The following is a 24,650-nucleotide window of genomic DNA, read 5'->3' on the forward strand; positions in this document are numbered from 1 at the left end:
TAGCTGTAGTAGAATGTTGTAGATGATGCAATAGAGTTAGACGATAACGATGATGATGATATAAGACAGCGGGTTGTCAATCCCATAAATCACTGGCTGCAGTCATAGCAACTGCCGCCAGGCCAAACAGCTTCCAGCTGCAGGCCTTGAACAGACTGCACGTAGGAGGGGTCGCTGTCCCCACAGACCGAGTCCACGTCCAGAATTCGGCGGGGAGCGCCAGTCTGCGTCAACTGCCCCGCCAGTCTACTGCTCCATTGCTGGCGGACACATGGTGGGAACGTGAGGAGGCAGGGCCGACTGCGCTGCTGGGCCAATCGCCCGACGGGAGGCTTTTCAGAGTACGAGGGGCGGGGCCACAGAGAGGAGTTGCTGCGTCATAGGTCACTAGGCGGGCTAGGGGCGGTGCCCGCAGCGCGGACAGGCGGAGCGGCGCTACCGTGAGCAGTCCGGGCGGTGATGGCGGCGGCTGTGGTCACCGCTGCAGCGGCGGCCACAACGCCAGCGGATGGCGCGGATGGCGCCTCCTCAGTGCACTGGTTCCGCAAGGGGCTGAGGCTCCACGACAACCCGGCGCTGCTCGCGGCCGTGCGCGGCGCGCGGTGCGTGCGCTGCGTTTACATCCTCGACCCTTGGTTTGCGGCCTCCTCCTCAGTCGGGATCAACCGATGGAGGTGAGGGGGCCCGGGGCGGGGTTGCGGGCTCGGGGGACACAGCCTGGCCTCTGGGGCGTCCGAGTACAGGCCAGGTGCCCCCACCTCGCCGGGGACGCTGGGCCCTCCCTCAACTCTCTCGTCCCCACGGCTTCCCGTAAGACTCTGGCCTGAAACCTGGGGCAGGGAGACAACCGGGTCTCCAGAGGGGAGAAGCCAGGAGGGGAGAAGAAATTAAGTCGTCGTAGCAATCGCCTTCTGACAGAGAGCGTTTACTCTGTTATTTCCTTTGGGGCCTCACAACGTTCTTGTGGAGCAGAGTTAGTGACCCTATTGTACAGATGACACTTGAGCCTTAGAGGCACAGAGCTGCCCTGCCCAAGAATTTGCACGTAGTGAGTGGCAGGACCTGGTCTAGGGCTCTTAGGGTGTGCCCAGGGAGGGAAAGAAAGGAGAGATTGTAGTGTGAAGGCAGGGATGGGTTTCTGAATCACTAGCACAGCAGATGCCTGCATTCTTCAAGTAAAACAGCCCGTTGCTGGGCTCCAGAAGGTCATTTTTAAGCCTCTGGTTTGTTTGAATCCATCCATTCACCCATCCTGATTTCCCTCCACCAAGACCATTCGGCCTCTGGAGGTCTAGAGACTCTGGCTTAGCATTTTTAGAGCAGCAAGTGCCGTTTTCTCTTATAACAGATAAAGACCCCAATGGCATGTTCAGTTCGAGGCACTTTGGGTCCTGAGCTAGAGAGTAGTAGTACTTAACCCATTTTGGAGAATTCCTTCAGCAGCTATGAGCTTGCTAGGAAAAATAAAGAAACCAAAGTGTAACTTCCTTCCTCTTAAGACTGGTTTTAAAGGACAGTTGAGCCACTGTAGATGAGACTTTTATCAACAGATGCACTAAGGTTTGGGAGCAAGAAAGCTGATATCAAGGACCTCTCTTTGATAACTCCCAGAAAATAATCAGCAGGGTCATGGGAAACGATTAACATATATAGTTGATGTATTTTTTTCTGTAACGAGTGTTTAAAACCAATTTTAACACTGGAGAATGTTTAACACTGGTGTACCCATCTTTCTCTAAAACGCCGTGAAGCAGCAATCATTCTGTTTGTTTGCATTGTTCTGGAGGATGTTTGCTTGTGGGCTTGTTGCGCTGATGGGCAGGGTTACTTCCAGGATATGGTAGCTCTCAACACACTGTTCTTCCCTCTCCAAGGAGTGTGCCCTCCTAGGAGAGTGAGTGCTCCTATAGTGGGTCTACTATATGCCCCACCTGCCACATTTATATAGAGAGAATGACTGAAGATAGCCCTGTGGAGAGCCTGCCTACACAGTTTTCAGGGTGCTCTATTGCTCTGCCTCTGCTCCAATTTCTACAGATAGGAGGCTGGGTTTGATAGACATCCTCAAATGACCATCTATTAGCATGGACATTAAGCCAAGCCTCAGACTTTGCTCCTCTCCCTATGGCAGTGTGCCAGAGGGGACATTGCTTCAATAGGACTGCCTACTCCTTTGTGGTAGTGAAGATTAAAAATCAACAAAAACTCTGTTTCTGATTAAACTTAGATTTGCTAGGAGCCTGGTGCTTATGAATTTTTGTGGGTCATCCTTTTGTGATTGTGCTTTCAAGTGAGTGAAGGAAGAATGAAAGAGAAAAAGAGTGTGGCAGCTCAGATGCCTGAGTCAAATTGTGAAGTCAGAGGCCATGTAGGAATGCAAGTGTTAACTGAGCAATTATTTAATGAGTGTCTACTATCTGCTGGGCACTGCTCTAGGTATTTCTAAGGACACAGCAGTGAACAAGCAGTTGCAGTGTTTCCAGAGCTCCCAGAGCCTACATTGTAGTGGAGGAAGACATGTAAATTTAGTAGAACTAAGTGCCAAGAGATAAATAAAGTAGTGGGACAGACTAAAGCAGTGTCAGTCTTGCTGTACAAGAGAATCACTTAAGGATCTTTCAAAGACGTCTTGGTCCCCCTCTCCCCCATTTCTGATTTAATTGTTCTGGGTTATGGCCTGGGCATTAGGGTGTTTAAAGCTCTTGGGCTAGGAACCGACATCTTGGGACATGTGTTGCATTATTACCTTGCAGCTCAGGAAGCCTAATTAGTTTGGGCATTCAGAAGAAAGAGGTGAGAGAAAGCAAAACAGATCAAATATAACTGCTACTGAGCCTGGAAACAGACATACTCCTACTACTCCCACCATAGTCTTTATCTTTACCATAGTCTTTACCCACATGATCAGATGGAGGGCAGAGCTGCAAACTGAGACCCTCAGTTAGGGTGTGGGAGGAGTGATGGAGCCAGCCGTACCTGGGCATAGCTACAACATATGTAATCTTCCAGTGGTTGTTTCTGTATCTGGGACTGATCTGGTCAAATTGTGCTGCAGCATTAATGTCCTAGCTTGGCAAATACTGCAGTTGCTGCCTCTGAAAAGCCTCCTGAGGGAGTTAGGTCCCTGGGCCATCTGCAGGAGATGGGGGGAAAGTAAAATCTGTGATCTCTATTATCCTTCTGCATTTCCTACACTGACTCCCACACAGTGTTTTTTGGCACATGAATCAGATTAAAATAACCATGAATGTCACTTTCTAAGAGTAAAACGACAGAGAGAGGTGGCCAAGAAAAAAGTATTTATTAGCACAGAAAAAGGGCTAGGACACTCCTTGCCATGTTGATATAGGGCTACTTGTAGCTCTATTGTAGCCATATGAGCCTCAAGATTTGTTTGTCAAGCACTAGTTGGCTAAGCCCTTTGCCATTTTCCTCAGCCCCACCTTCTCCAAATTTGCTGCATCGGGAAGGAGGTGCTGCAGTGAGACCCAAAAACCAAAAAAAACAAAACGGGGGATGTAAGCAGCTTCTAGATTTGAAAATGGGTGCTCAAGATAGGCCTTTGCAGTTTTCCATTACGCTTCTTTTCCTGCTACTACTTAGACAGATATTGGCAACCATTTACTGCACCCTTTATTTAAATATTTTTCTCCCCAGCTCTGTACTACACCTGCATTTAGGAGCTTCTGGGACAGAGAGAGTTGGTAGAAATAAAATACCAGCTCATATTGCTCAGAATCAATAAATGAGGTGAACTGGGAACTTCCTGAGATGCCTGGTGCAAACAAGTATGCCTCTCTTCTCAAAGCTGGGAGTTAAAAATGTTGGACTTTTAATGTGGGTGGTTCTTTCCTAGAATTTGGTCAGCAAGAAGGGAACTGAGAATTACAGTCTATAGGCAGGAAAATTTGAATTTTTCTGAGCTGTTTACCCTGGTGCCCAGGCAAGTCCCTTTAGTGTCCTGCTGCTGAGGCAACGTTGCCATTTGCCTAAAAGGGATGACATCTTCATCTTCATCTTTCTCTTTGGAACTAGGAAAGAATAAATATATTTTTATATCAGTCAAACTTAGAGATCAATTCCTAATATGGACTGTGGGTTTGGGTTATCCTTTTCCATGGGTCTTAAGCTCCCTTACTTAGAAGAAATTGATTTATATTAGTATCCTGTGTAGCTATGGCCCAGGCTATGATAGTCTGACCCAGCCTGTGATGCTATCATCATCGTTAAGATGACCTTGACTTGAAGCAGAGAAACTTGGTCAAGCGTGATCTGAACCCAAAAAAGAGTCCACTTTTTAACAACAAATAAAATATTCCTCAACACAGAATCTGCCATCTCTAGAGAAGGCTTCCCCTAAAGATCTGCCTGTCTTATTCTTAACCAAAGTATCTGCCTGTCTTCTCCGAAAGAGCTAGCCCTATGGAGTCTCTGACTTACAGAGTCCTTTTTGTATTTTTGAAAATTCCAATTTGGTTTTCTCCAGTTCTGCCTGCCTCTGGCTCCAGCGCACTTACATAATGTAATTCAGTTGCACATGCCGTCTGATCCAAAGGGTGAGCTTTAACTGATCACACAGGACCATGTGCTCTGAATTTTGGCCGTGTGAGCTCAGCTCGGAGCTGCCAAGGGTGAGCTGCCAGCCCCAAACACCACCACGTCCAAAGCCAGGCCACTTTTCTTTAGAGTCCCCCCTCATTGGAGTAAAGAGAAACTGGTCATGTGGAGAGGAGGGCTCCAAGAGAGCACAGAAGACCCAACGTTCTCTCTGATGAAAGAATGCATAAGCTTGCCCTGCGGAGCATTTGCCCATTAGCAGCCCTGCTCTGTGTTCCTTTGGCGTTACACAAAGCTGTCATCTGGTAGGCCTCAAAGGAGCCATAGCAGAGGCTTCTTTTTCTCTGACTGCCTGAAGGCTGGGACTTCTGGGGCCTGTTGCCTCCTGTGGGGGCCATCCTGAGGCCTCCTTTCTGGAGAAGCCCTGCAAGGGCTTGACTTAGAAGGGAAGTTGGAAGTAACAGCATTTCTAGAGGGCCAAAGAGAGGCATAAACCAGGACCTCAAGAGAGAAAGTTTAGTAGAATCAAATTAGAAGGAAAGAAAGGCAACTTGTTAAATACAAGCTAGAAGTAAAGTTCGGTTTTCTAAAATGTGCTTCAAAAACTATAATGTGTAAAAGAATGACCAGGGTATCTTAAGAAAATGCAGATTCTGATTCTGGTGGTCAGCTTCTGGGAGATTCACAGCCTGTTGATCCTCAGAGGAGCAAGGATCTGGTAGCAGAGTTGTCTTTTGAGTTGTGCTATAGTGCTCCCTGAAGGTTGAGTCTTGGGCAGGACAGCCTCAGTGTTCAGGTGATGAGTTCTGCACAAGAGATGGAGCTGATAAGGTTAAGAATGCAGCCCCTGAGACACACTGCCTGGGTTTGTATTCTGGCTGCTTATTAGATGTATGATGTTGGGCAAATTACTTAAACTCTTGGTGCCTCTGTTTCCTCATCCGCAAAATGGGAATAACCATAGTATCTACTTCATACGTTTTAGACTTAAATGAGGTAAATGTATGAAGCATGGTACCTGATTCATTTTAAGTGCTCATTAAATGTTGTTGCTATTTTTATTATTTGGTTGCTGAGTTCAGAGTTGGGCCTTCTGCTCCCTGCCTCAGCTATAGACATCTCTTGTCAAAGAAAAAAAGAGCTCTCATGGGGTTATCTTCAGAGATCCTGCAAGGATCTCTCCTTTTAGTAAATGAGATCTAGAAATAGAGGTGTATAGAAGGCAGCTTTCACATGTATGTCAACCTTATTTATAATTTCAAATCAAAGTCCTAATGTGAAGGAAGAGACCCCACAAGTACATGGCAAGACCATACCTGGGAGCGATAGAGAGAGGACCCTTTGACCTGGGGTTGCAGAATTTAAGTCGCCAGTTATCTGTTGGCATTTCTACCTAGCAGGGCCCAGATTTCAGGTGGCAAGAGGCTGTGTACATGGGCCTCTCATTTTCCCCTGAGAGGAGTAGGGCCGCCTGGGAGGAGGCCAAAGCAAGTGCGTCACTGATGTCTCAGCTTTCCTTTTCTGAGAGTGTAAGTTTTTCAAAAACAGAAATCCACAGAGGCGGAGCTTTTGGTTTGCATAAAGCAACATTCAGCCCTGGAGAGTCTGCACGCACTCTTAATTAGCATGATATTTGGGCCGGCTTGGACTCAGCTGTGATGGAATGTGGGTCTGTGGCCTTCCCTGCTGCTGAGGAAGTGTCCTGTGGAAGTCAGAGGCAGCAGTGGGGGATGGTTCTAGCTGGCAGCCTAGGAACAGTCACTGCTCTGTAAGCCTCCAATAGCCGGGGTGGGTGTCATGCAGCAGAGGAGGCATGGGGCTTCATTCTGTTCAAAATCAAATCTGGTGATTCCCATTGCTGACAGAGATGGGTGGGAGGTGCCAGAGGGTAGATAGCAGGAGGTATCTGAACCAGGTTACCTGTCAGAGCTTAGTTTCTGAGGAAGATTAGAAAGTCAGTGTTACTTAAAGACAGGTTTATGTTTATCAGAGGGATTCCAAACACATGAGGTCCTGCAGAATCTCTGCCCCAGAGCAGTGTCTGGTATGCTACTAAAAGGCTTTAGCAGTGAGGCACAGAGAGGAAAACAAGGCTTCAGAGTCTGACTCACCTAGATTCCCACCCCAGCTTTGTCACTTAGTAACTATGACCTGTGTAGACAAATTAATCCCTTCTACCTTTTTCCTCATCTATAAAATGAAGATAATATTTCCCTTCAAAATATGTTGAGAGAATGAAAAAGAGGACACATTTAAAAAGCATAACAGTTGTATAATAACATTGATAATACTGTTAGCCTCTGGGGAGGGGAATTAAATTCCTGGGGATGCAGGGAGAGACTTTTTACTGTGTACTTTTTTATAACTTGAATGTTGAACCACATGATCTGTTCAAAATGTTAATTTCAATTAATTTAAAAGCAAAACATACCATAAAATGTGTTGATTGAATTTCTCAGATAGGGGATTGTGCCCAACTAAATAGTTAATAAATTTTGTGATCATACAAAAATAAACAAAATGCTGAAGGCACTCAGCAGCAGCAGATGTCATCTCCTTTCCCTCTCCCAGGGTGACCCAGCTCTCAGGCTAGGTCACTTGAGTATATTGAGTCCCCTCCACTCCATCCTAACCCTCACCCCGGACGGCATGTAGGGATGTCATATAGAGAAGGACCTTCCAAGGCCTTCTCTGTCTTAGGATGAGAATCTGGTAGCCAGAACCCTGGAGAGGCTTGGAGAGTGAGCCACCTGTGAGAAGAAATCCCAGGAGCTGGTGACCCAGCCCACACTATGGGGCAATGGCAGTAGATAGATACACAGCCCAGAGCATGAATTCAGAACATCAGGGAGTTTGCTCAACCAGGGCAGGTAGGATTTTCAGGGCTATTTCAGTCTTGTTCCTCTGCTAATAGGACCTCAGGCTTCCATACCATAGTCCTGCCTTTGGTTTTCAAGTGGCTTTCTCATCTGTTCTCCCTGTTGATTATCACAACAGCCCATTGTGATGGACTAATATTTACACACAGGACCTGAGACTAAGAGGGTATAAGTGACTTGTCTCTGATCACAGAAAAACAAGAGCAGGAACTGCACTGTATAAGTGCCAAGCACTGTACTAAATGTTTTTCATGCATTATTTGATTTTCTTAGCAATTCTATGGGATATGTATTAATATCAATTCCATATTGCATATTAGGAAAAAAAGCTCAAGGTGCTGACTACCTAAAGTCATGCAGCTAGTGAGTGGCAAAGCCAGAATTTCAGTTGAGGTGGTGCTGATCCCCTGCCATCTCACACCTGGACTCAAATCCAGGCCTCTCTAGTCCTGGTCCTAATGATGCTACTTGTTTGGCATACATAGTACACCAGCTTCTCCCTGCTTTGTTAGGAAAAAGAGCAACTTTTTATTAGGTTACCACTAACAAGGCCTGTGTGGACTCTGCAGATTCCTCCTTCAGTCTCTGGAAGATTTGGACACAAGTTTAAGGAAACTGAACTCCCGCCTGTTTGTGGTCCGGGGACAGCCAGCTGATGTGTTCCCAAGGCTATTCAAGGTAAGTATGCAGAGGCCTAGAGAAGACAGTGAGATTCTGCTCCCTAGGCTTTTTCACAGACTGAATGAGGTGATACTCCGAGTAAATGGAAATTGTCGGTGTTGGTCTGACTGTCGCTGCTAGGGAAGTTGGGAGCAAATGCCACCAGTCAGCTTGCCAACAGAATGGAAACTGTGTTAAGGTAAAAATTCTGTGAAGCCAGTATCTTGTTGGAAAGTTCCCAGCTCAGTCCAGACGTGGTATGTGGTGAGGTATTCCACCTTAGAGGCCACTGGCTTCCTTAGATGTATTCTTGGCTCAAGCCAGCAAGATTTATTAGGGGCTCTTGTAATGCCAGGAGTTTAAGGACAAGATTTCCTGTTGGCAAGTGGTGTTTACTGCCTTGCTTTGCTCTGCTTATTGGGGAAAAAAATCAACCTTTCTGAGGGAACTTCCCTGCTTTCCTGGGGGTATGTGATGGACAAAATCTTCATTTGGGTACCCCATAGGCCTCTGTTTGCTATGTCAGGTAGCCAGCTCACTTCCCCTGCCGACTTCTTTCTTTGTAAAACATTTTGTTTATTATAATTTTTTATAATTTAAAAAAATTTTTTCAAATGTACATCACAGTGGTTCAACGCAACCCCCCCTCCGACTCCTCTACCCCTTGGTAACCACTAGTCACTTCTCAGTGTCTATGAGTCTAATGCTGTTATAAAACACATTTTAAGGCCCAGAGGCAAAAGTACTCATGGACAGAGGGCTCCAGGACAGTCTCTCTTCTTCCTCAGCAGCACATGGTTTTTTATGCTCCTCTCCACCCCAGCGTTCTTCTCTACTCTTTCTGGGGGAAAAGACGGGAGGAAAGGTCCCATGTGAAGGCAAGCAACTAAGTTAACATTTCATCATTCACTTCAGCTCCACACACCCCGACACATACACGCACATGTACAAATCACACAATGATAATAGCCAATGATGAGGGCTGACTGTGAGTCAAGTATTGTTCTAAGTAAGTGCTTTACATACTTTCATGTACCTACTCTTCACAGCAGCCCTGAAAGGTAGATACTGTTGTCCCTATTCTCCAGGTGAGGAAACAATACCTTGCCCATGACCAGCAAGCTGAGAAGTAGTGGTCTAAGATTTGAGCAAGGGCTCTCTGACTGCAGAGTTGTGTTCTTAACCACCATGTCATTATACACATTTGCCTCTCTTCTCCCTCTGCCTTGACCTCCTCTCTCCCAGCCCCTCAGAGGCCAACCAAATAGTAGCCTAGAGATACAAACAGATCGTTCATTCAGTCATTCTGTGTACACTACTCCCCCTATTTGTGGTTTCAGTTACCTGTGGTCAACCACAGTCAGAAAGCAGATGATTCTCCTTCTGGCGTATAGTCAGAGGTCAGTTGTAGCCTAATGCTCTGTCACGGTACCGACGTCATTCCCCTCACTTCACTTCACCACGTGGGCATTTTACCATCTCACATCATCACAAGAGGAAGGGTAAGCACAGTACAGTAAGATATTTAGAGAGAGAGAGAGAGAGAGAGAGAGAGACCGAGACCATATTCACATAATTTTATTACAGTATATTGTTATAATTCTATTTTATTATTAGTTATTGTTAATCTCTTACTGTGCCTAATTTGTAAACTAAAATTTCTCCTAAGTATGTATGCCTAGGAAGAAACAGTATATAGGGCTTGGTACTATCTGCAGTTTCTGGCAACCACTGAGGTAGCAGCATATCCCTCACAGATAAGGGGAGACTACTGTATATTTATTGACTTCTACCCATAATAGGTACTAGGGTAATGACGAATGTGACAGCATGGTTTCAGCTCTGAGAGTTCACACTGTAGTGGAGGAACAGGCAAGTAATGGGAAAGTTCACTGCCATATAATAAATGCTATGATGGGAAAAGGGCAAGGTGCAGGAGAACCATATTGAAGGAGAAGGTAAAGGAAGGCTTCTTGGAGAAGGTGTCATCTAATTACATTTTTATTATTATGCACAAAGCTATGAGTACTTAACAGTGTAATCTGTATGCACCACTAAGCATGGTACTTGATTCAGTAAGGACTCAATAAATGTTGGTGCTGTTGTCCTTGGAGGAGGGATGACCAGCCCTGCTCAGGAGCTACACCCCATTTGCCATGGGGTTCAGAGTTTTAAGGGAACATGACCAGAGACTGGTTGGAATGTAGTTTTCTTCTTGCCAGTTGCATGCTCTAGGGCTTTCTGTACAACCTTTCACTGGGCCAGCTTTCTCCCATCATTGCAAGGATATCTAGAAATTTCTACCAGAAATGACTGAAGACTTGGAAAAGAATTCCCTTCTTTTTTACTGTGAGGCCTTTCTAGTCTAATTTCTCTGACCTCTGCACTAAAGATTGCTCCTCCTTCCCTGAATCTGAGAGCTGGAATCTATTAGCTCTGTTTGCTGCTGGCTTCAGGAGTGTTGCTGTGGAAACCACTAGGACACTTCATATAACACAAGCCTGCCAAGAAAACTAGGCCAGAAGTTTGCAGCACCATGAGGAGCTCTGGGAAAAGCTTGCTGAGCTGGGGAAGGGCAGGGGGGTTGGGGTGGTGATCCTGTCCCCCACTGTTTCCACTAGTGAGTCAGGGCCTCTTTGGGGACTAGGGGCTCCCCTGGGAGCACTGTATTTATAGCTTCTTGCTGCATTCTTCTACCTCAAGGACACAGCCAGTGCACAGGGCTGCCACCTGTCTCCTGACTCCATAGAGAGCACGCTGGCCTTGGGCTCCGCTGTTGTGGTGCTCTTGGCCTCACCTCAGAGGCCTGCCCTCTTCAACCCCTGTGAACCTCAGATTGTTTGCTTTCCCATTTAAGTCATTGCCCCTAGCTTGCTCTGCAGCCCATTCTGACAGGTCTCTGGACTTGCTGTCTTCCTTCCCAGGAAAAAGCTGAGGGCCCAGCTTTTCCCCCTCCCCCAAGCAGTGTTTAGCATAACAGATTCTCTTTCCACAGGAATGGGGGGTAACCCGCTTGACCTTTGAGTATGACTCTGAACCCTTTGGGAAAGAACGGGATGCAGCCATCATGAAGATGGCGAAGGAGGCGGGTGTGGAGGTGGTGACCGAGAATTCTCATACTCTCTATGACCTAGACAGGTAAGAGCTGGGTTACAAGGGGTCAGGCTGCCAGTTGTGGGAGCTGGTGATTTGGACACCTGCCTAGCAGAACTTGGGAAGGTTTAGCAATAGGGCCACCTGGCACATGAGATGTGGCATCTTTAGAGGCTGGAGGAGAATGAGCCAGAGTTAGGGTCTGTAGAACAGGTCATGGAGAGCTCTACCTGATTGGGGTACAGAGAGGCTTATTAGGGAACAGTGAGGCTCCCCATGCAAGATCTTTATAGATCTGTTCCTGATATGCTCCTGTCCCATCCACTACTCATGCTCCCACTTCCCTCCTGCTCCTCAAAGGCTGCCCTCTGACCTCAGTGGGCCCTATCTGTTATCTTCCCAACAGAATGCCTGTTCTCATAGGCCCAGTTACTATACCTAATATGAGTTCCCCATGCTCCCTGGCTATCTGGGTTTCCAGGCCATATTTGAATGTTACTCAGGAGCTGATAATTACAGAGTAGCCTCCTTCCCTGGGGACAAGCTTCCGTGCTTTAGATGTCTAGGGGAAACCTTCTCCTCGCCTACCCTGGCAGAGCAGTCACCTTCCTGCTGCTGTTGTCAAGCCAGCAGCTACCACTGTTCCCTGCCCCCCTCTCCCCAGCCCAGAGGTGGCTGCCAGGAGGCCACATCACACAGCTCTGCACGTGAGCTGAGCTCTCATGCAGAGACGGAGATGCGGGGTGTGGAGCTCCTCCTCCTGCCACGTGCCAGAGAAGCAGGGAGTTACTACAGGGCAGCAGCCAACCTTCTGTCTCTGCTAGTGGAGGAGAGCAGGAGCCAAACTGAGAAATGAACTCACCCATCCAGCCATGTCTTGTGTAAGCTGCTTCCTGGCCAACAGAAGTCCCAGGAATGTGGCTCCAAACTACCCCAATTTTTCCTCTATGAACAACCTAAGTTCTCCTCCTTATTCCTCTTTCTGTTGTCTTCTTACCTGAGTGCAGCTGTGTTTCCCTTGTTCATGAAAAAATATCTTGCAAACCAAAACACCCTTTAAATATTAGCTGTTGCCATTAGCCCCAGCCCCAGTCTGATTTAGAGAGGATAGGCTATTCTCCACCTCTCTGCTCTAGTAAATAGAGGCCAAGAAGGAAATGATTTTCCAATAAAGGAACATGTTTGCAGCTCTTACCAAAGAACATCCTCAAGGCTTATGCTGGGATAGAGAGAAAAGTCCGTGGAGATTCCCATGGCTTGGACTGACGCCAGGTACCAAGAAGGCTAGTGGGGACTTTTCTGTGGTTAGAGAGATATGGTCAGTCTCTGTCTTTAGGTGACTCCACATTGACACCAGGGCCTGGAATTGAGTCCCAGCTTTGGCCCCACCTTGCTCCATTACCTGAGGCACCTGCTTCAGCTCTCTGGGCTTCATTTTCCTTCTCAGTAAAATGGAGATGTAGCCTCCCTTGCCCCTTCCTTGTCACTTAGGGTGGGACCCATGAGCTGATGAGGAAAGCCACCATCCAAGCCTTCAAAGTCTGGGCTCTTTTCTGGGTGGGTGGGAGCCTGAAACAAAGGGCCTTGTGAATGATATTAGGTGTGCTTTGGGGTTCCCAGGATCATTGAGCTGAATGGGCAGAAGCCACCCCTAACCTACAAGCGCTTTCAGGCCATCATCAGCCGCATGGAGTTGCCCAAGAAGCCCGTGGGTTCCATGACCAGCCAGCAGATGGAGAGTTGCAGGACTGAGATACAAGAGAACCATGATGACACCTATGGCGTGCCCTCCCTGGAGGAGCTGGGTACATACTTCCTGTTATAGGCCTCTTAGGCCAGAACCTCCTTTTTTGTAAAATAAGTTACAATCTGATTTTTATCCTTCTTTGTCAAAGTAATGTATGTTGTTATAGATCGGTTAGAAAATACAGAGAAACAAAAGTAGAAATAACAATCACTTTTACCCAACCACCCAGAGAGAACTGTTGATTTTGGAATATGTCCTTCCGTCTTTTTTCTGTTCATGCTCATATATATAGTCTATTTCTAATTCATGCCTCTGTTTTTGTTCTTTTCCCTCTCAGATGATAGAGGCACAGTCGGTGCTGGCATCCATGGGCTTTCCAATACCAAGATAACTAGTATCACTTCTGTTGAAAGGGGGTCTGTCAGCCTCTTGGGTTACTGACTATCTCCTTTCTCCCCTTCCCTTTCTTCCCCTGGTCCCCCTTTTTTGGTCTGAACAAAGTTAGCCTTTCTCACCTGAAAACCACAGTCATTGCCAACTAACCTAAAAGGGCTAGCAGCCCAGGATTGTTCTCACCTGCCTAGAATAGTGACTGGTTGGGATGGGAAAGCAAGGGAAAGGAGACAAAAATGTCACAGTGGAAAAAGAACCTGGATGACCTAGAGAACACTGTTAAAGATTAACATTTAGGTATAAGGTATAAGCCCCAGGAGCACCAAGAACACCACTGTTCAGTTCCCACAGAGCTCAAAGAACAAACCAGCTGAGCCCATTGAAATGGCCTGACCTCTAGTCCTGTGACCTACTCTTCTTCTTGCAGGGTTCCCCACTGAAGGACTTGGCCCAACTGTTTGGCAAGGAGGAGAGACAGAAGCTCTGGCCCGCTTGGATAAGCACTTGGAACGAAAGGTATGACCCCTGTTTCTGAGACACAGAGGTTCAAATGCTAGCAATGAGGCAGTGGGGGACATGGAGTCAGGTTCATGTCCCTTATTGCCTCTTAGTTCAGAGTGGTTGGAAAATGGAAAATGTTCCTGACAGCAATAGCACCAGCAGTAATAGCAGCCACCATTCAGTGAGCGGCTCACTGCTTTTTGGTCACTGGGCTGAGCATTTCTGGGTTAAATGCCTGCTTGCATTATTCCCTTTAATCTCTCCAACAGCCTTACAAGGTAGGTGTTAAGCTCTTCCTTTTACAGGTTAGGAAATTCTGTTTGATTCTAAAACTTAACATTGGGTTGCTTTTCTTTCACCTGTGGGCAAATTCCCCTTACTATGAGGGTATCTGGTCAATAAAGTCCATAAAATTAATTATTTTGTGTTTTTGTGTCCTCTCCCACCCCAGCCTTCTGCTAGGACTCCTCCAAGGCATTGATTTCCATTTGCTTAGATACAGAAACCAAAAGGCCTACCTCCCAGTGAAGTGGGAATTGGCAAGGGGAAGGAAAGAGGCTGAGGTCTCAGAGGCACTCCTCAGCAATGTCACATGGCCCCCACCATCCTGGAACTAAAGGAGCAGAGAAGGTTCTTATGACTAAACACAGTCAGCTCCTAGTTCCCTATCCCCTGCAGCTGGTTTATAGGACTGGGTCCCTACAATCACAAGTTTTTATATTCCTGCTCAGATGGCAAAGCATTTGACCCAGCAGCCAGCTAATAACAATGGAACAGGGAGGCCAAGGCAGGCCTTAGAATGCTTTCCAGCCCCAGAGGTGCCTCGCCGGCAATGAAGTCATGCCGTGGGCTCAGCCTTCCTCAGGCCTACCAGCCTTGATGTCCCATCTGGGTGTTAACTATCAGCCAAGACCAAAAGCAAGCCCCACCACTTTAAAAGATGAAAACCAATGTCCAAGGGCTATGGCTGAAGTACCTGTCTCTGTCCACACCAGGAGGTTCATTCACAGATTCTTGGAATCAGTTTGAAGACAACGGCTGGGCCAAGGGGGCAGAAGGATGGAGATGACAAAGGGGATGGCTGGAGTAGAATAAGACTTAAAAGGGAAAAGAGCTAACTCATGTTCCCACAGCTTATCATCTTAAAAGCATTTTGTAGTAGAATGCCTCTTAGATCACAAAGTCAGGGCTTCTTTTCCATATGCTCCTGGAGGGCCTCATCTGTCATGGGGCCTTATATCTGCTGGTGGTGATATAAGAGTCTGTGGTGACCAGAGGCAATACTGTATCCTACACTTTTGGGAAAACAAAGGTGCACGAAAGGAGTATAGCCTGATTTCAGGAGGTTTAACTTCTTCAGCTCTCTAAATGTGAAGTGAGCACTTACTCCTGTCAGAATGGTCTGGCTACTAGAAAGACTGCCCCCCAAAAGGCATGCAGTCTGTCTCCGAATAAGCTGTTGGAGATGATAGAATAAACAAGGAATTACAGTCTGCTGAGGGTTAGGAAAGGAATAGATGAGAGGGCTATGGGAGCAAAGAGCAAGAGGATTATATTACTCAGTTCTTGTATAAGTCAGCTTTTGGAAACAGGAGTTTCTGAACTTGGATAACAATGAATGAGTCCAAGGTGTAGCCTTCAAGCACAGCTGGATTCAGGTGTCCAGATAAGGTTACCAGAACACATTCTCCATCTCTCAGCTCTGCTTTCCTCTATTATTTCATTCTCAGGCAGACTTTCCTTGAGCACTGGCAAAGTGGTCACCAGCAGTTTATTACCAATCTGCTTAGCAAAACCACCAGAGGAAGTTATGTGTCTCTTTTCCAAAAGCTCCAGAAAAAGCCCCAAAGAATGTTTTCATTGGTCTGGCTTATGTTATCTTACTATCCCTGGCTCAATCACTATAGCCAAGGAGAGGGTACTTTCTCTGGGCAGACTTGCATCATGAGCCCACTCCCAGAGGCAGAAGGTGGACTTAGCTCTAATTTACCTACTTGGACAGAGATTAGGGAAGGCTGAGTTACCACAAGAAAATTTGCTGTTACCAAAAAGGTGAGGCAAACTGTATAATCTGTACCACTGGGTTACCCAATAGTACAGAGGGCAAGCATCTCTTCATAAAAGTATCCCTATTATTAAATGAAAAAGGAATGATGGAATTTTTATTCCACCATTTTGCAACCCCCAGTGATGATTCATTAATGACTGCTAATCCCATACAGAGACATCAGGCCTTATGTTCCACCACCATAGTCTTGCCAAAGAGATCAAACGTGAGTCCAGTCCAATCTGTGGTACCAGCCACCGATTTGCAGGCAACACACAGGACAGAGGGATGTGTTAGACTACACTGTAAGTTCCTAGTCAGTAAACTCTGGACCATGAGAGTCAGTATAAGTCAAATATCCTGGATTCTTCCACAGAAAAACTGAAAGGAAAAGGAAAAAATGGCAGGAAATACATAAAGTAAAAAAAAAAAACATCTTAAATAATGTATCAAAGTTTCTTAAGTGGCCAAGGCTACACTATACTGCCTAGGGATATACATTGGGATGAGAAAAAAAAAATACTTAAAAATGCCAGGAAAACTGTGAAAAGATAAAGCTCTCCCTCCCAGATATGCTTTGCAAAAATAGATAAAAATGGAAACATTTTTTAATGTAAGAAAGTGATTGTTATGAAATTTGTGCAAATGGTCACTTAGGGCAGAGAGCACACCATGACTAGGACAAGCACTTTTCTGGGCTTCTGGGGTGGCAGGCAAAGTTCTGATTCTTGAACTTTGGTGGTGGTTGCATGGGTGTTTGTCTTAGAGTAATTCATTAAGCCATACACATCTATGTGATTTGTGTATCTGCATTTCACTTAAAAAGATTTTCAAAGAGAGGTGGGCAAGGATATGAGCAAGGAGATGGCCTTTAGGTTGAGATTTGAAAGAAGAGCCAAAATTAGCCAAGAGAGGTGAGTGGACAGCATTCCAGGCCAGGAGAGCTGCACATGGAAAGGCTAGTGAGAACATGGTACTTAAGAAGAGTGGCAAAAGATGAAGCTAAAAAGATGGGCCCAGCCAGGTTTGTAAGCCATGTTTGAGATTTGCTAGTCTCCTAAGATCAACAGGAAGCCCATTGTATATGTTATATGGAGGGACAGGCATTTTTAAATAATCACTCTGCTCCTGGTATGAAGACTGTCTTAGAGAGGAAAAGGAACCGAGGCAGGAAGGGCAGTCGGGAGTCTGTCACTTGTCCAGTCTAGATTACAGTCTTAGCCTGAACCAGGTTGGTAGTAGTAGGGAGTGGAAAGAAAAGGACAGATTTGAGAAATATTTGGACAGTAGAACTGACAGGACTTGGTGAGGGAAGATCAAAGGTGATGGCCAGGCTTTTGGTGTGGCCAGCTAGGTGGATGACAGTGCATTTTCTAAAATCAGGATGCTAGTGGAAGGTGGTTTAAAGAAAAGAACCTGTTACACCGAGATGCCTGAACGTCAAGTAGAGATCTATGGCAGGGAGTTGGAGGAGCAGCCTGGGATTTAGGTGAGTGGTCTGGGCTAGGACCACAGACATGGTGGTCATGTGCAAAGAGAGTTTTGGGAGCCATGGGGCTAGAAGAGCTCACCCAGGAGCAGAGTTGATAGAAGAGCTGGGACAGAACCTAGGGCTGCCAGCACTTATTATGAGGGGAGGCAGCCAGCCAGGTGGGATGCAACTGTGAGAAGGTAGAGTACAGAGGCCAAGAGAATAGAGGTTTTGGAGATGGGAATGCTCAGCAGAGTGATTGTGCTGAGAAGTCCAAATACACAAGGACAGGAAACACGTGCAGGATTCAGTGGCATGGAAATCACAGAGACTCTGGTAGGAGTTGGCTTGGGGGTAGTGTTGAAGACTAGATTGGGCTAGAAAGTGGGGGGTAGGCATGGGGAAGTGGAGAGAGTCTGGCTCTGAAGGAAGGAAAGAGGACCCAAGGGTAGAGATCTGCAGAATTACTAGAAGTCCTTTATTTTTGTTTTGTTTTATGTATAAAGAAATGAGATGATTTTCCCAGTGTTCTTAGAGTGGAAACTGTGGAGAGGGGGAGATGGAAAGTGCAAGAAAAGAGGGGAGGGCTCCCTGGCCAGGTGGAGGCCTTGGCCTTGGGCAGGGTCACAGGAGGGGCCTGGGGTAGGTGTGGGTGCAGATAACTTCGTAGATGAGGTGACTGAAAGTTGAGGAGTTTCCCACCTGAGAGCTTCTGTTTCCTTATAAGGAAGAAAGGTCATCTGCTGAAGGGTGGTGGGAAATCATGGAGTAAGCGGTCTAAAGAGGTTGTAAAGTCATCATGAAGATAAAGAGGTTGTTAGGAGTTGAGAAAGAGAAAATAGTTATATATACTGAGAAAAGACTAGAATCATGTCAGAAGTTAAGTTGCCACCTGCCCTGTTTCTCACCATCTCTGTAACCCTGGAAGAGTAACATAACCCTTTGAGCTTCATTTCTTCATTCTCAAAAGGAGGAAATAATAAATGCTGCCTCAGGATTGTTGAGATCAAATGAGAGAACTCAGATAACCATGAGTTGCAAAGCATGCTGCCAGCAGCATTTGATGATAAAAACAAGACCTATGTGACAAACGGCCCCAGAATTGAATGACATCGTGAATCCCCAGAAGGATTGAGAGTCCCTTCTTTTGCAGCCACTGTTGAACAATGGTGATAAGTCCCTGGGCAGTCACGATACAGCAGCCTCAGGAGCCCCTGTGAGGAAAGAGGGGACTGAGATAGGGCGCTTTTTTTTTTCCTGTAAAGTAGAAGCCTTATTGCTTTTCTTCTGTATCATTCCAGACCATTCAGTGCTTTCGGAATTCTTTCATATCTGTCATTTTATTTAATCCCCAGGAGGTGGGAAGTTTTGTTCTCATTTAATAGATAAGTAGCCGAGGGACTAAGTAGCCTGTTCGTGAGCATACCTCATATTAAACAGCAGTCAGAACAAGAACGTAGGCCTCATTGTCTGGTCTGGTGGTAGTTCCATCAAAGATGCTGCTAACGTGAAAGAGTAGAATGAGCAGTCTTCAAGTTGAGGCTCCTTGACTCTCTGTTCTGTGACCTTAGGCAAATTGCTTAACTTCCTAGCACCTCAGGCCTTTTTCTCTGTAACATCCAGGTCTTTCATTTCTTCACCTTCTCCTCCTTCTGCAGGCCTGGGTTGCCAGCTATGAGAGACCCCGAATGAACGCCAACTCCCTGCTGGCCAGCCCCACGGGCCTCAGCCCCTACTTGCGTTTCGGTTGTCTCTCCTGCCGCCTCTTCTACTACCGCCTGTGGGACCTATATAAAAAGGTGAGGGCACAGTAAGGGCAGCACACCCCATCCCAAGTTGTGGCCAAGTGGATCAGGGCCTCCTGCGCCAGTTTGTCACCCTGAAAAGGGGTCCTTCCTTCTGACCCTGGGTGTGGAGACTGGGTTATGGATTCTAGAGGTGCTTACGTGTGCATAGAGTCCAGAGAAAGTGGGGTAGAGCCACATCCAAGAGCTGGCAGAGCCCAGCACAACCCAAACTGATGATCTAAATAAAATCGAGGTTGTCAAGTAGAGCAGGACAGGCAGAAAAGCCAGCATCAGAATGTGACCCTAGAGGTGGCAGATCTGCTGGCAGCAGGGGGACAGGGGCAGGCACTCAGGGTGGGAGGCAGGGAGGGGAGGCTGGAGCCAGGCCTAAGCTGAAGAACACAGCAACCCTCTGTGGGACTTTAAAGGGTAAGTCCCTTTAAAGGGGGAGTCCAGAAATAGCTACCCATTAGTGCTGAGGAAATGACCCGGAGGGCAGAATGCAGGGCCATGCCATACAGACAGAAGGCAAATAACCCTGTGGTGATGTACACAACCCCAGAAGGAGACAGGGCAACACATCCAAGTATTCAGAATCATCAACTCATTCTTATGTCTGCATTGTTTCCCCATCCTTGCAAATACCAGGATTTTGTGGCATGGGTGGCTTTTCCAGTTTGGTGGGTAGTCTTGTGATTTTAGGAAAATCATCATTTGCTCAGGGGGGGATCTGATCTCTTAATTGTCTCATGGTCCCCAGTCCAGGCTATTGTGTAGAACTTACTTAACCAAAATCCAGACTGAGCAATTTAAAAAAAAATTTTTTTATTAAGGTATGATTGATATACACTCTTATGAAGGTTTCACATGAAAAACCAATTGGATTACTCATATTACATTTACCCATATTATCAAGTCCCCACCCATACCCCAATGCAGTCACTGTCCATCAGTGCAGCAAGATGCCACAGATCCAATATGTACCTTCTGTGATACACTGTTCCAGACTGAGCAATTTTTATGCATGCTGTTAGGAAAACACTCTTTGATGTTCTAGAACATGGAGCCAACAAGGACCCTTGAGGGCAAAGATTATGAGCCAGTCCTGAGAGTTTGGTTCCCGTGCAGTCCTGCAGTGATATCCCTGCCTTAACTCTCTGCAGCCCAGCTTATTGCTCAGAGCAGGGGCATGGCCCTGCCAGGGCCTGGGGTTTCAATCTGCAGGCACACTGGGCCACTTCTTGTAGGGAATAGTCCCTGCACATCCCCAGGGAATTTGAAGCCACCAAGTCCATGGCAGCTCCAGATTCCTTTGTGGGTGAGGCCTGAGTCACACGGTGCCAAGAGCTGGGCAAGTGCTCGTACCCACATGCTCCCTCCTCTGCAGGTGAAGCGGAACAGCACACCCCCCCTCTCTCTGTTTGGGCAACTCCTGTGGCGAGAGTTCTTCTACACGGCAGCCACCAATAACCCCAGGTTTGACCGCATGGAGGGGAACCCCATCTGCATCCAGATCCCCTGGGACTGCAACCCAGAGGCCCTGGCCAAGTGGGCTGAGGGCAAGACAGGCTTCCCTTGGATTGACGCCATCATGACCCAGCTGAGGCAGGAGGGCTGGATCCACCATCTGGCTCGGCATGCCGTTGCCTGCTTCCTCACCCGCGGGGACCTCTGGGTCAGCTGGGAGAGCGGGGTCCGGGTGAGTGCTCTCAGTGGGAGGCTGGCCTGTATGCTCTTGCTAGCCCAGCTAAGGGATGGGGTAGGATCCTTTGGTCCAGGAGATCCCCTCCATGTCCTCCATGGTTTGAGCTCTTCTCCAAGGGGCACCTGGTGACTCGGGGAGACCATGGCAGCAGGTCCACAGGAAGGCTGACTGCCCTACTCTCCCCACCCAGGTATTTGATGAGCTGCTCCTGGATGCAGACTTCAGTGTGAATGCAGGCAGCTGGATGTGGCTGTCCTGCAGTGCCTTCTTCCAGCAGTTCTTCCACTGCTACTGCCCCGTGGGCTTCGGCCGCCGCACAGACCCTAGTGGAGACTATATCAGGTGAGAGTGCAGAGCAGGCCTGGCTTCTGACCCTCTGTGGCCTCCTTCTAGGGTAGGATACCCTTAGCCCCTGAAGATGCCCAGTGTGCTGATGAGTTGTGTTGTATGTGTTTTCAGGCGATACCTGCCCAGATTGAAAGGGTTCCCCTCTCGATACATCTATGAGCCCTGGAATGCCCCAGAGTCAATTCAGAAGGCAGCCAAGTGTATCATTGGTGTGGACTACCCGCGACCCATTGTCAACCATGCCGAGACCAGCAGGCTCAACATTGAGCGAATGAAGCAGATTTATCAGCAGCTCTCCCGATACCGGGGACTCTGTAAGGAGCCACTACTCCCGCCACCACCCCCTAGGACAGCACCTGTGGGTTCAGAGGGTATAGGTGGGAGATTCCCAGATATTTGCAAAGGAAGACCTCATGCTGTCTGCCAAGCTAAGTTGACTTTGACAGGGCACAGGACACTGCAGGTCCAGCTGGATCGGGCCTTTCTGAGGACTTGTGGCCAGTGGGCCAGTTGTAGCTCAGTGTTATGGCCAACACCCCTCACTTTGTTTCCACCTGTCCTGTGGCCCTCTGCCACAGTCCGTGAGATTGCATTCTGACCACTACCCTGCCTCTCTCCCAGGTCTGCTGGCATCTGTCCCTTCCTGTGTGGAAGAGCTCAGCAACCCGGTGGCAGAGCCCAGCTCAAGCCAGACTGGGAGCATGAGCAGTGCAGGTGAGTAGCAGCTGGCTCTGTGGGGCCTGTGCCCATCCCGAAAACACTGCAGAATCACTGAGGGCTGAGGACAAAGGCCAGAATGAGCCTGTGTCCTTTAGAGCTTATATTTCACCTGGGGGGACAGACAGTGAAGGAACCGAGCAAGATCATTTCACATAACAAGTGCTTTGGGGAAAATAAAATAGAGTGATCTTGTAAGATGAGAGGTGAGGAAGGGGGGTTGGTTCAGGTAACTTTAGATTGCAGTAGTCAGGGAGCACTTTCTGAGCAGGAACCCAAGAAGTGAGCCGAGCCAGCCTTTCCAAGAACTAGGGGAAGACATTCCAGACAAAGCAGATAGCAAGCAAACAATCCATCCAAGAATGGAGAAACAGAGGTCAGTGTCACTGGTGTGTCTGAGGGAGGAGCTCAAATGAGGTAAGGATGAGATGTAGCAGGAGTAGCATCTTGAAGGCTCTGTCTACGAAAGGGTTAGGGTTCTGTCATCAGTGCACCGAGAAGGCACTGACAAGTGGTCAGCATGATCTGACCTATGTTTTAAAAAACTCAGTCTGGCTGTTGTATGGAAGGGACAGTGTGGGCAGGAGTGAGTATAGGTTGGCTAGAAAAGAGCCAACTGTAGTTGGCTAGAAAGCATTCCATGCCAGGCAGGAGATGGCAGCATAGTTTGGGTGGTGACAGAAAGGGAAGAGAAGTAAACAGAGTTGCCATATTCTTAACCTCCTCCCTTTGGCTCTGGGATGAAGGGCCATAAGGTGAGACTGGTAAGAGCTCCAGGGGATTTTTTAGTTTGCCCAGCCAGGCTGGCTCCATAGGTGAGGTGATGCTTGTTCCTGCCTCAGGAGGCTGAGAAGGGTGGCAGAGGGAATTCCTCACCTTTAAAGCAAGGACAGCAGAGAGACTAAACCAGGAGCCCATGGCATCCAGGGCCTGACAGCTGGCCCTGCCACTAGCCGTCCTGGTTGTGTTCTCCTTGGATGTTTTCAAGCAGGGTCACTGCTGTGAAAGGGAGGCTGAGAAGAGGGGCAGGCCTGAGGAGCAACATGCTACCATGGGTATGACAATCCTGAGCTGAAGAGCTGCCACTGGGCATTTCAGGCTCATCTTGGCTCTCCACCCAGTCTGTGTGACACTTTCACCTGCTTCCCTCCAGGCCCAAGACCCAGTGGCCCAGCATCCCCCAAACGCAAGCTGGAAGCAGCTGAGGACCCACCTGGTGAAGAATTCAGCAAACGGGCCAGGGTGGTAGAGTTGCCTACCAAGGAGCTACCAAGCAGGGATGTCTGAGAGTGAGTGACAGAAGCTTAGATTCAGCTTCAGGAAGGCAGATGGGAGAGAGGTGGGGTGGCTTTGGGAAACTGCCCTGCCAGCTAAAGGTTAAAACCCACCAAACTGGATTAAAACCTGGTGGGGATTGCATGCTTTTTTCAGGATTTCAGCTCAAAACTCTACCATTCTGACTTCTATACCTTTAAAATGCAAAAGGAAATTTAAAATTAAAGCCCTTCTCTTTCTTTGCCAGCAAAGAAAAAATTGTTTTTGACTTATCTACCTCTCAAAGTGAATCAGACAAAAGAAAGCAGAGACCCAGCTGTGAAGCTGTGGGAGAAATGGCCCCCTGTGGCAGGGTCTGAGGTTGCTCTAGGCCCCTCTGCCATCACTCGAACAGGCAGTGTTCTGTAGGCACCAGTGGAGGGCGGTACTTACCCTCAGCAGGCAGGCACAGGGCTCACTGGGCCCAGCCACACCTGAAGCCCAGTGCCTCCTGCAGCTGCACCTCCATCCTCACCTTTTCTGTGACCTTCCCTGCACTTCCCTGTAAACACTCAACTTTTTTGGAAGCCCCCTGAATGTCATTAAAAAAAAAAAGTTCCTACTTCCCCAGAGTAGGAAGGCCTTTGATGCCTTTCTTGGGGAACTATAAACTACTGTCCTTTTCAAGTCATCATCTCAGGCTGTTCCTCTTGTGCCATGTGTGTCATTAGATAGAAGGGTGATTTTCTCCAAGGAGCTGATTGATTTTATTTTCCTAAACCCCTCCAACCTCAGAGCCAGGCATAACCATCTAATTTGAGATCTAGTCTTGAATACCGGATGAGACAGTGAGTGTCTGATGCTCTGCCCTTTAACCTACTAAGCTCTTTGTCACAGGTATTGCTGATGGACAAATTTGTGCTAGTTTGTTCTAACAGCACCAGCAACCTTAGAAACTACTCTCTTAGTTACCGTTTAGTTCTGTGATAGATACTAAGCAAAAGACATTTTTTCTTATAAATCTGGAACTTGCCAGGGTGATACTCTGACTTTTACGTGAAAGGACCGAAGAACAGAGAAATTAAATTTCTGGGTCAAGGTTGCTCAGTAAGCTGATGGTATCTGATTCAGCATCAAATTGTTGCCAGCAGGTATGTAAAGAAGGGGAGCATAAGACATCCAAAATGTGATAGGATGCCCAGCCACAAGGATTTAACAAATCTGCTTAGAAAAAGAAGACAAATAACCTATATTTCCTAGATAAATGATACAGGCTACAAGCTTATCAAAAGACAGCTATGAATGGACTAGAGTGATCAGGGAACACAATGCAGAAGTTTACACTGGAGGGCCTAGAAGATGAGTTGGAGATCTAGGCTTGAATACTGGGCAAGACAGTGAGTGAGTGATGCTGCCAACAGCAGCAGTGTTTGATACTCCTAACAGCAAGGAGGGTGTTTGGGGGCAAGAAAAACAGCTTTAATGATTATG

At 47.4% G+C, this 24,650-nt stretch overlaps 1 protein-coding gene across 1 annotated transcript in view; it reads left to right on the forward strand.

Moving 5' to 3' along the window:
• The first annotated feature begins 422 nt into the window (after window positions 1-422).
• The window catches only part of CRY2 (cryptochrome circadian regulator 2), a 31,229-nt gene continuing 7,001 nt past the window's right edge, over window positions 423-24,650 (forward strand). Inside the window, exons 1-11 of the mRNA XM_017667118.3 lie at window positions 423-674; window positions 8,006-8,114; window positions 11,092-11,234; window positions 12,810-12,994; window positions 13,757-13,845; window positions 19,007-19,147; window positions 20,523-20,834; window positions 21,031-21,182; window positions 21,300-21,502; window positions 21,810-21,902; window positions 23,059-23,194. Coding sequence (XP_017522607.2) covers window positions 460-674; window positions 8,006-8,114; window positions 11,092-11,234; window positions 12,810-12,994; window positions 13,757-13,845; window positions 19,007-19,147; window positions 20,523-20,834; window positions 21,031-21,182; window positions 21,300-21,502; window positions 21,810-21,902; window positions 23,059-23,192 — 1,776 coding nt within the window. The 5' untranslated portion in view covers window positions 423-459 and the 3' untranslated portion in view covers window positions 23,193-23,194. The remainder of the gene's footprint in view (window positions 675-8,005; window positions 8,115-11,091; window positions 11,235-12,809; window positions 12,995-13,756; window positions 13,846-19,006; window positions 19,148-20,522; window positions 20,835-21,030; window positions 21,183-21,299; window positions 21,503-21,809; window positions 21,903-23,058; window positions 23,195-24,650) is intronic.

Source organism: Manis javanica, chromosome 11, assembly GCF_040802235.1.
Source record: "Manis javanica isolate MJ-LG chromosome 11, MJ_LKY, whole genome shotgun sequence".
Classification (NCBI taxonomy): domain Eukaryota; kingdom Metazoa; phylum Chordata; class Mammalia; order Pholidota; family Manidae; genus Manis; species Manis javanica.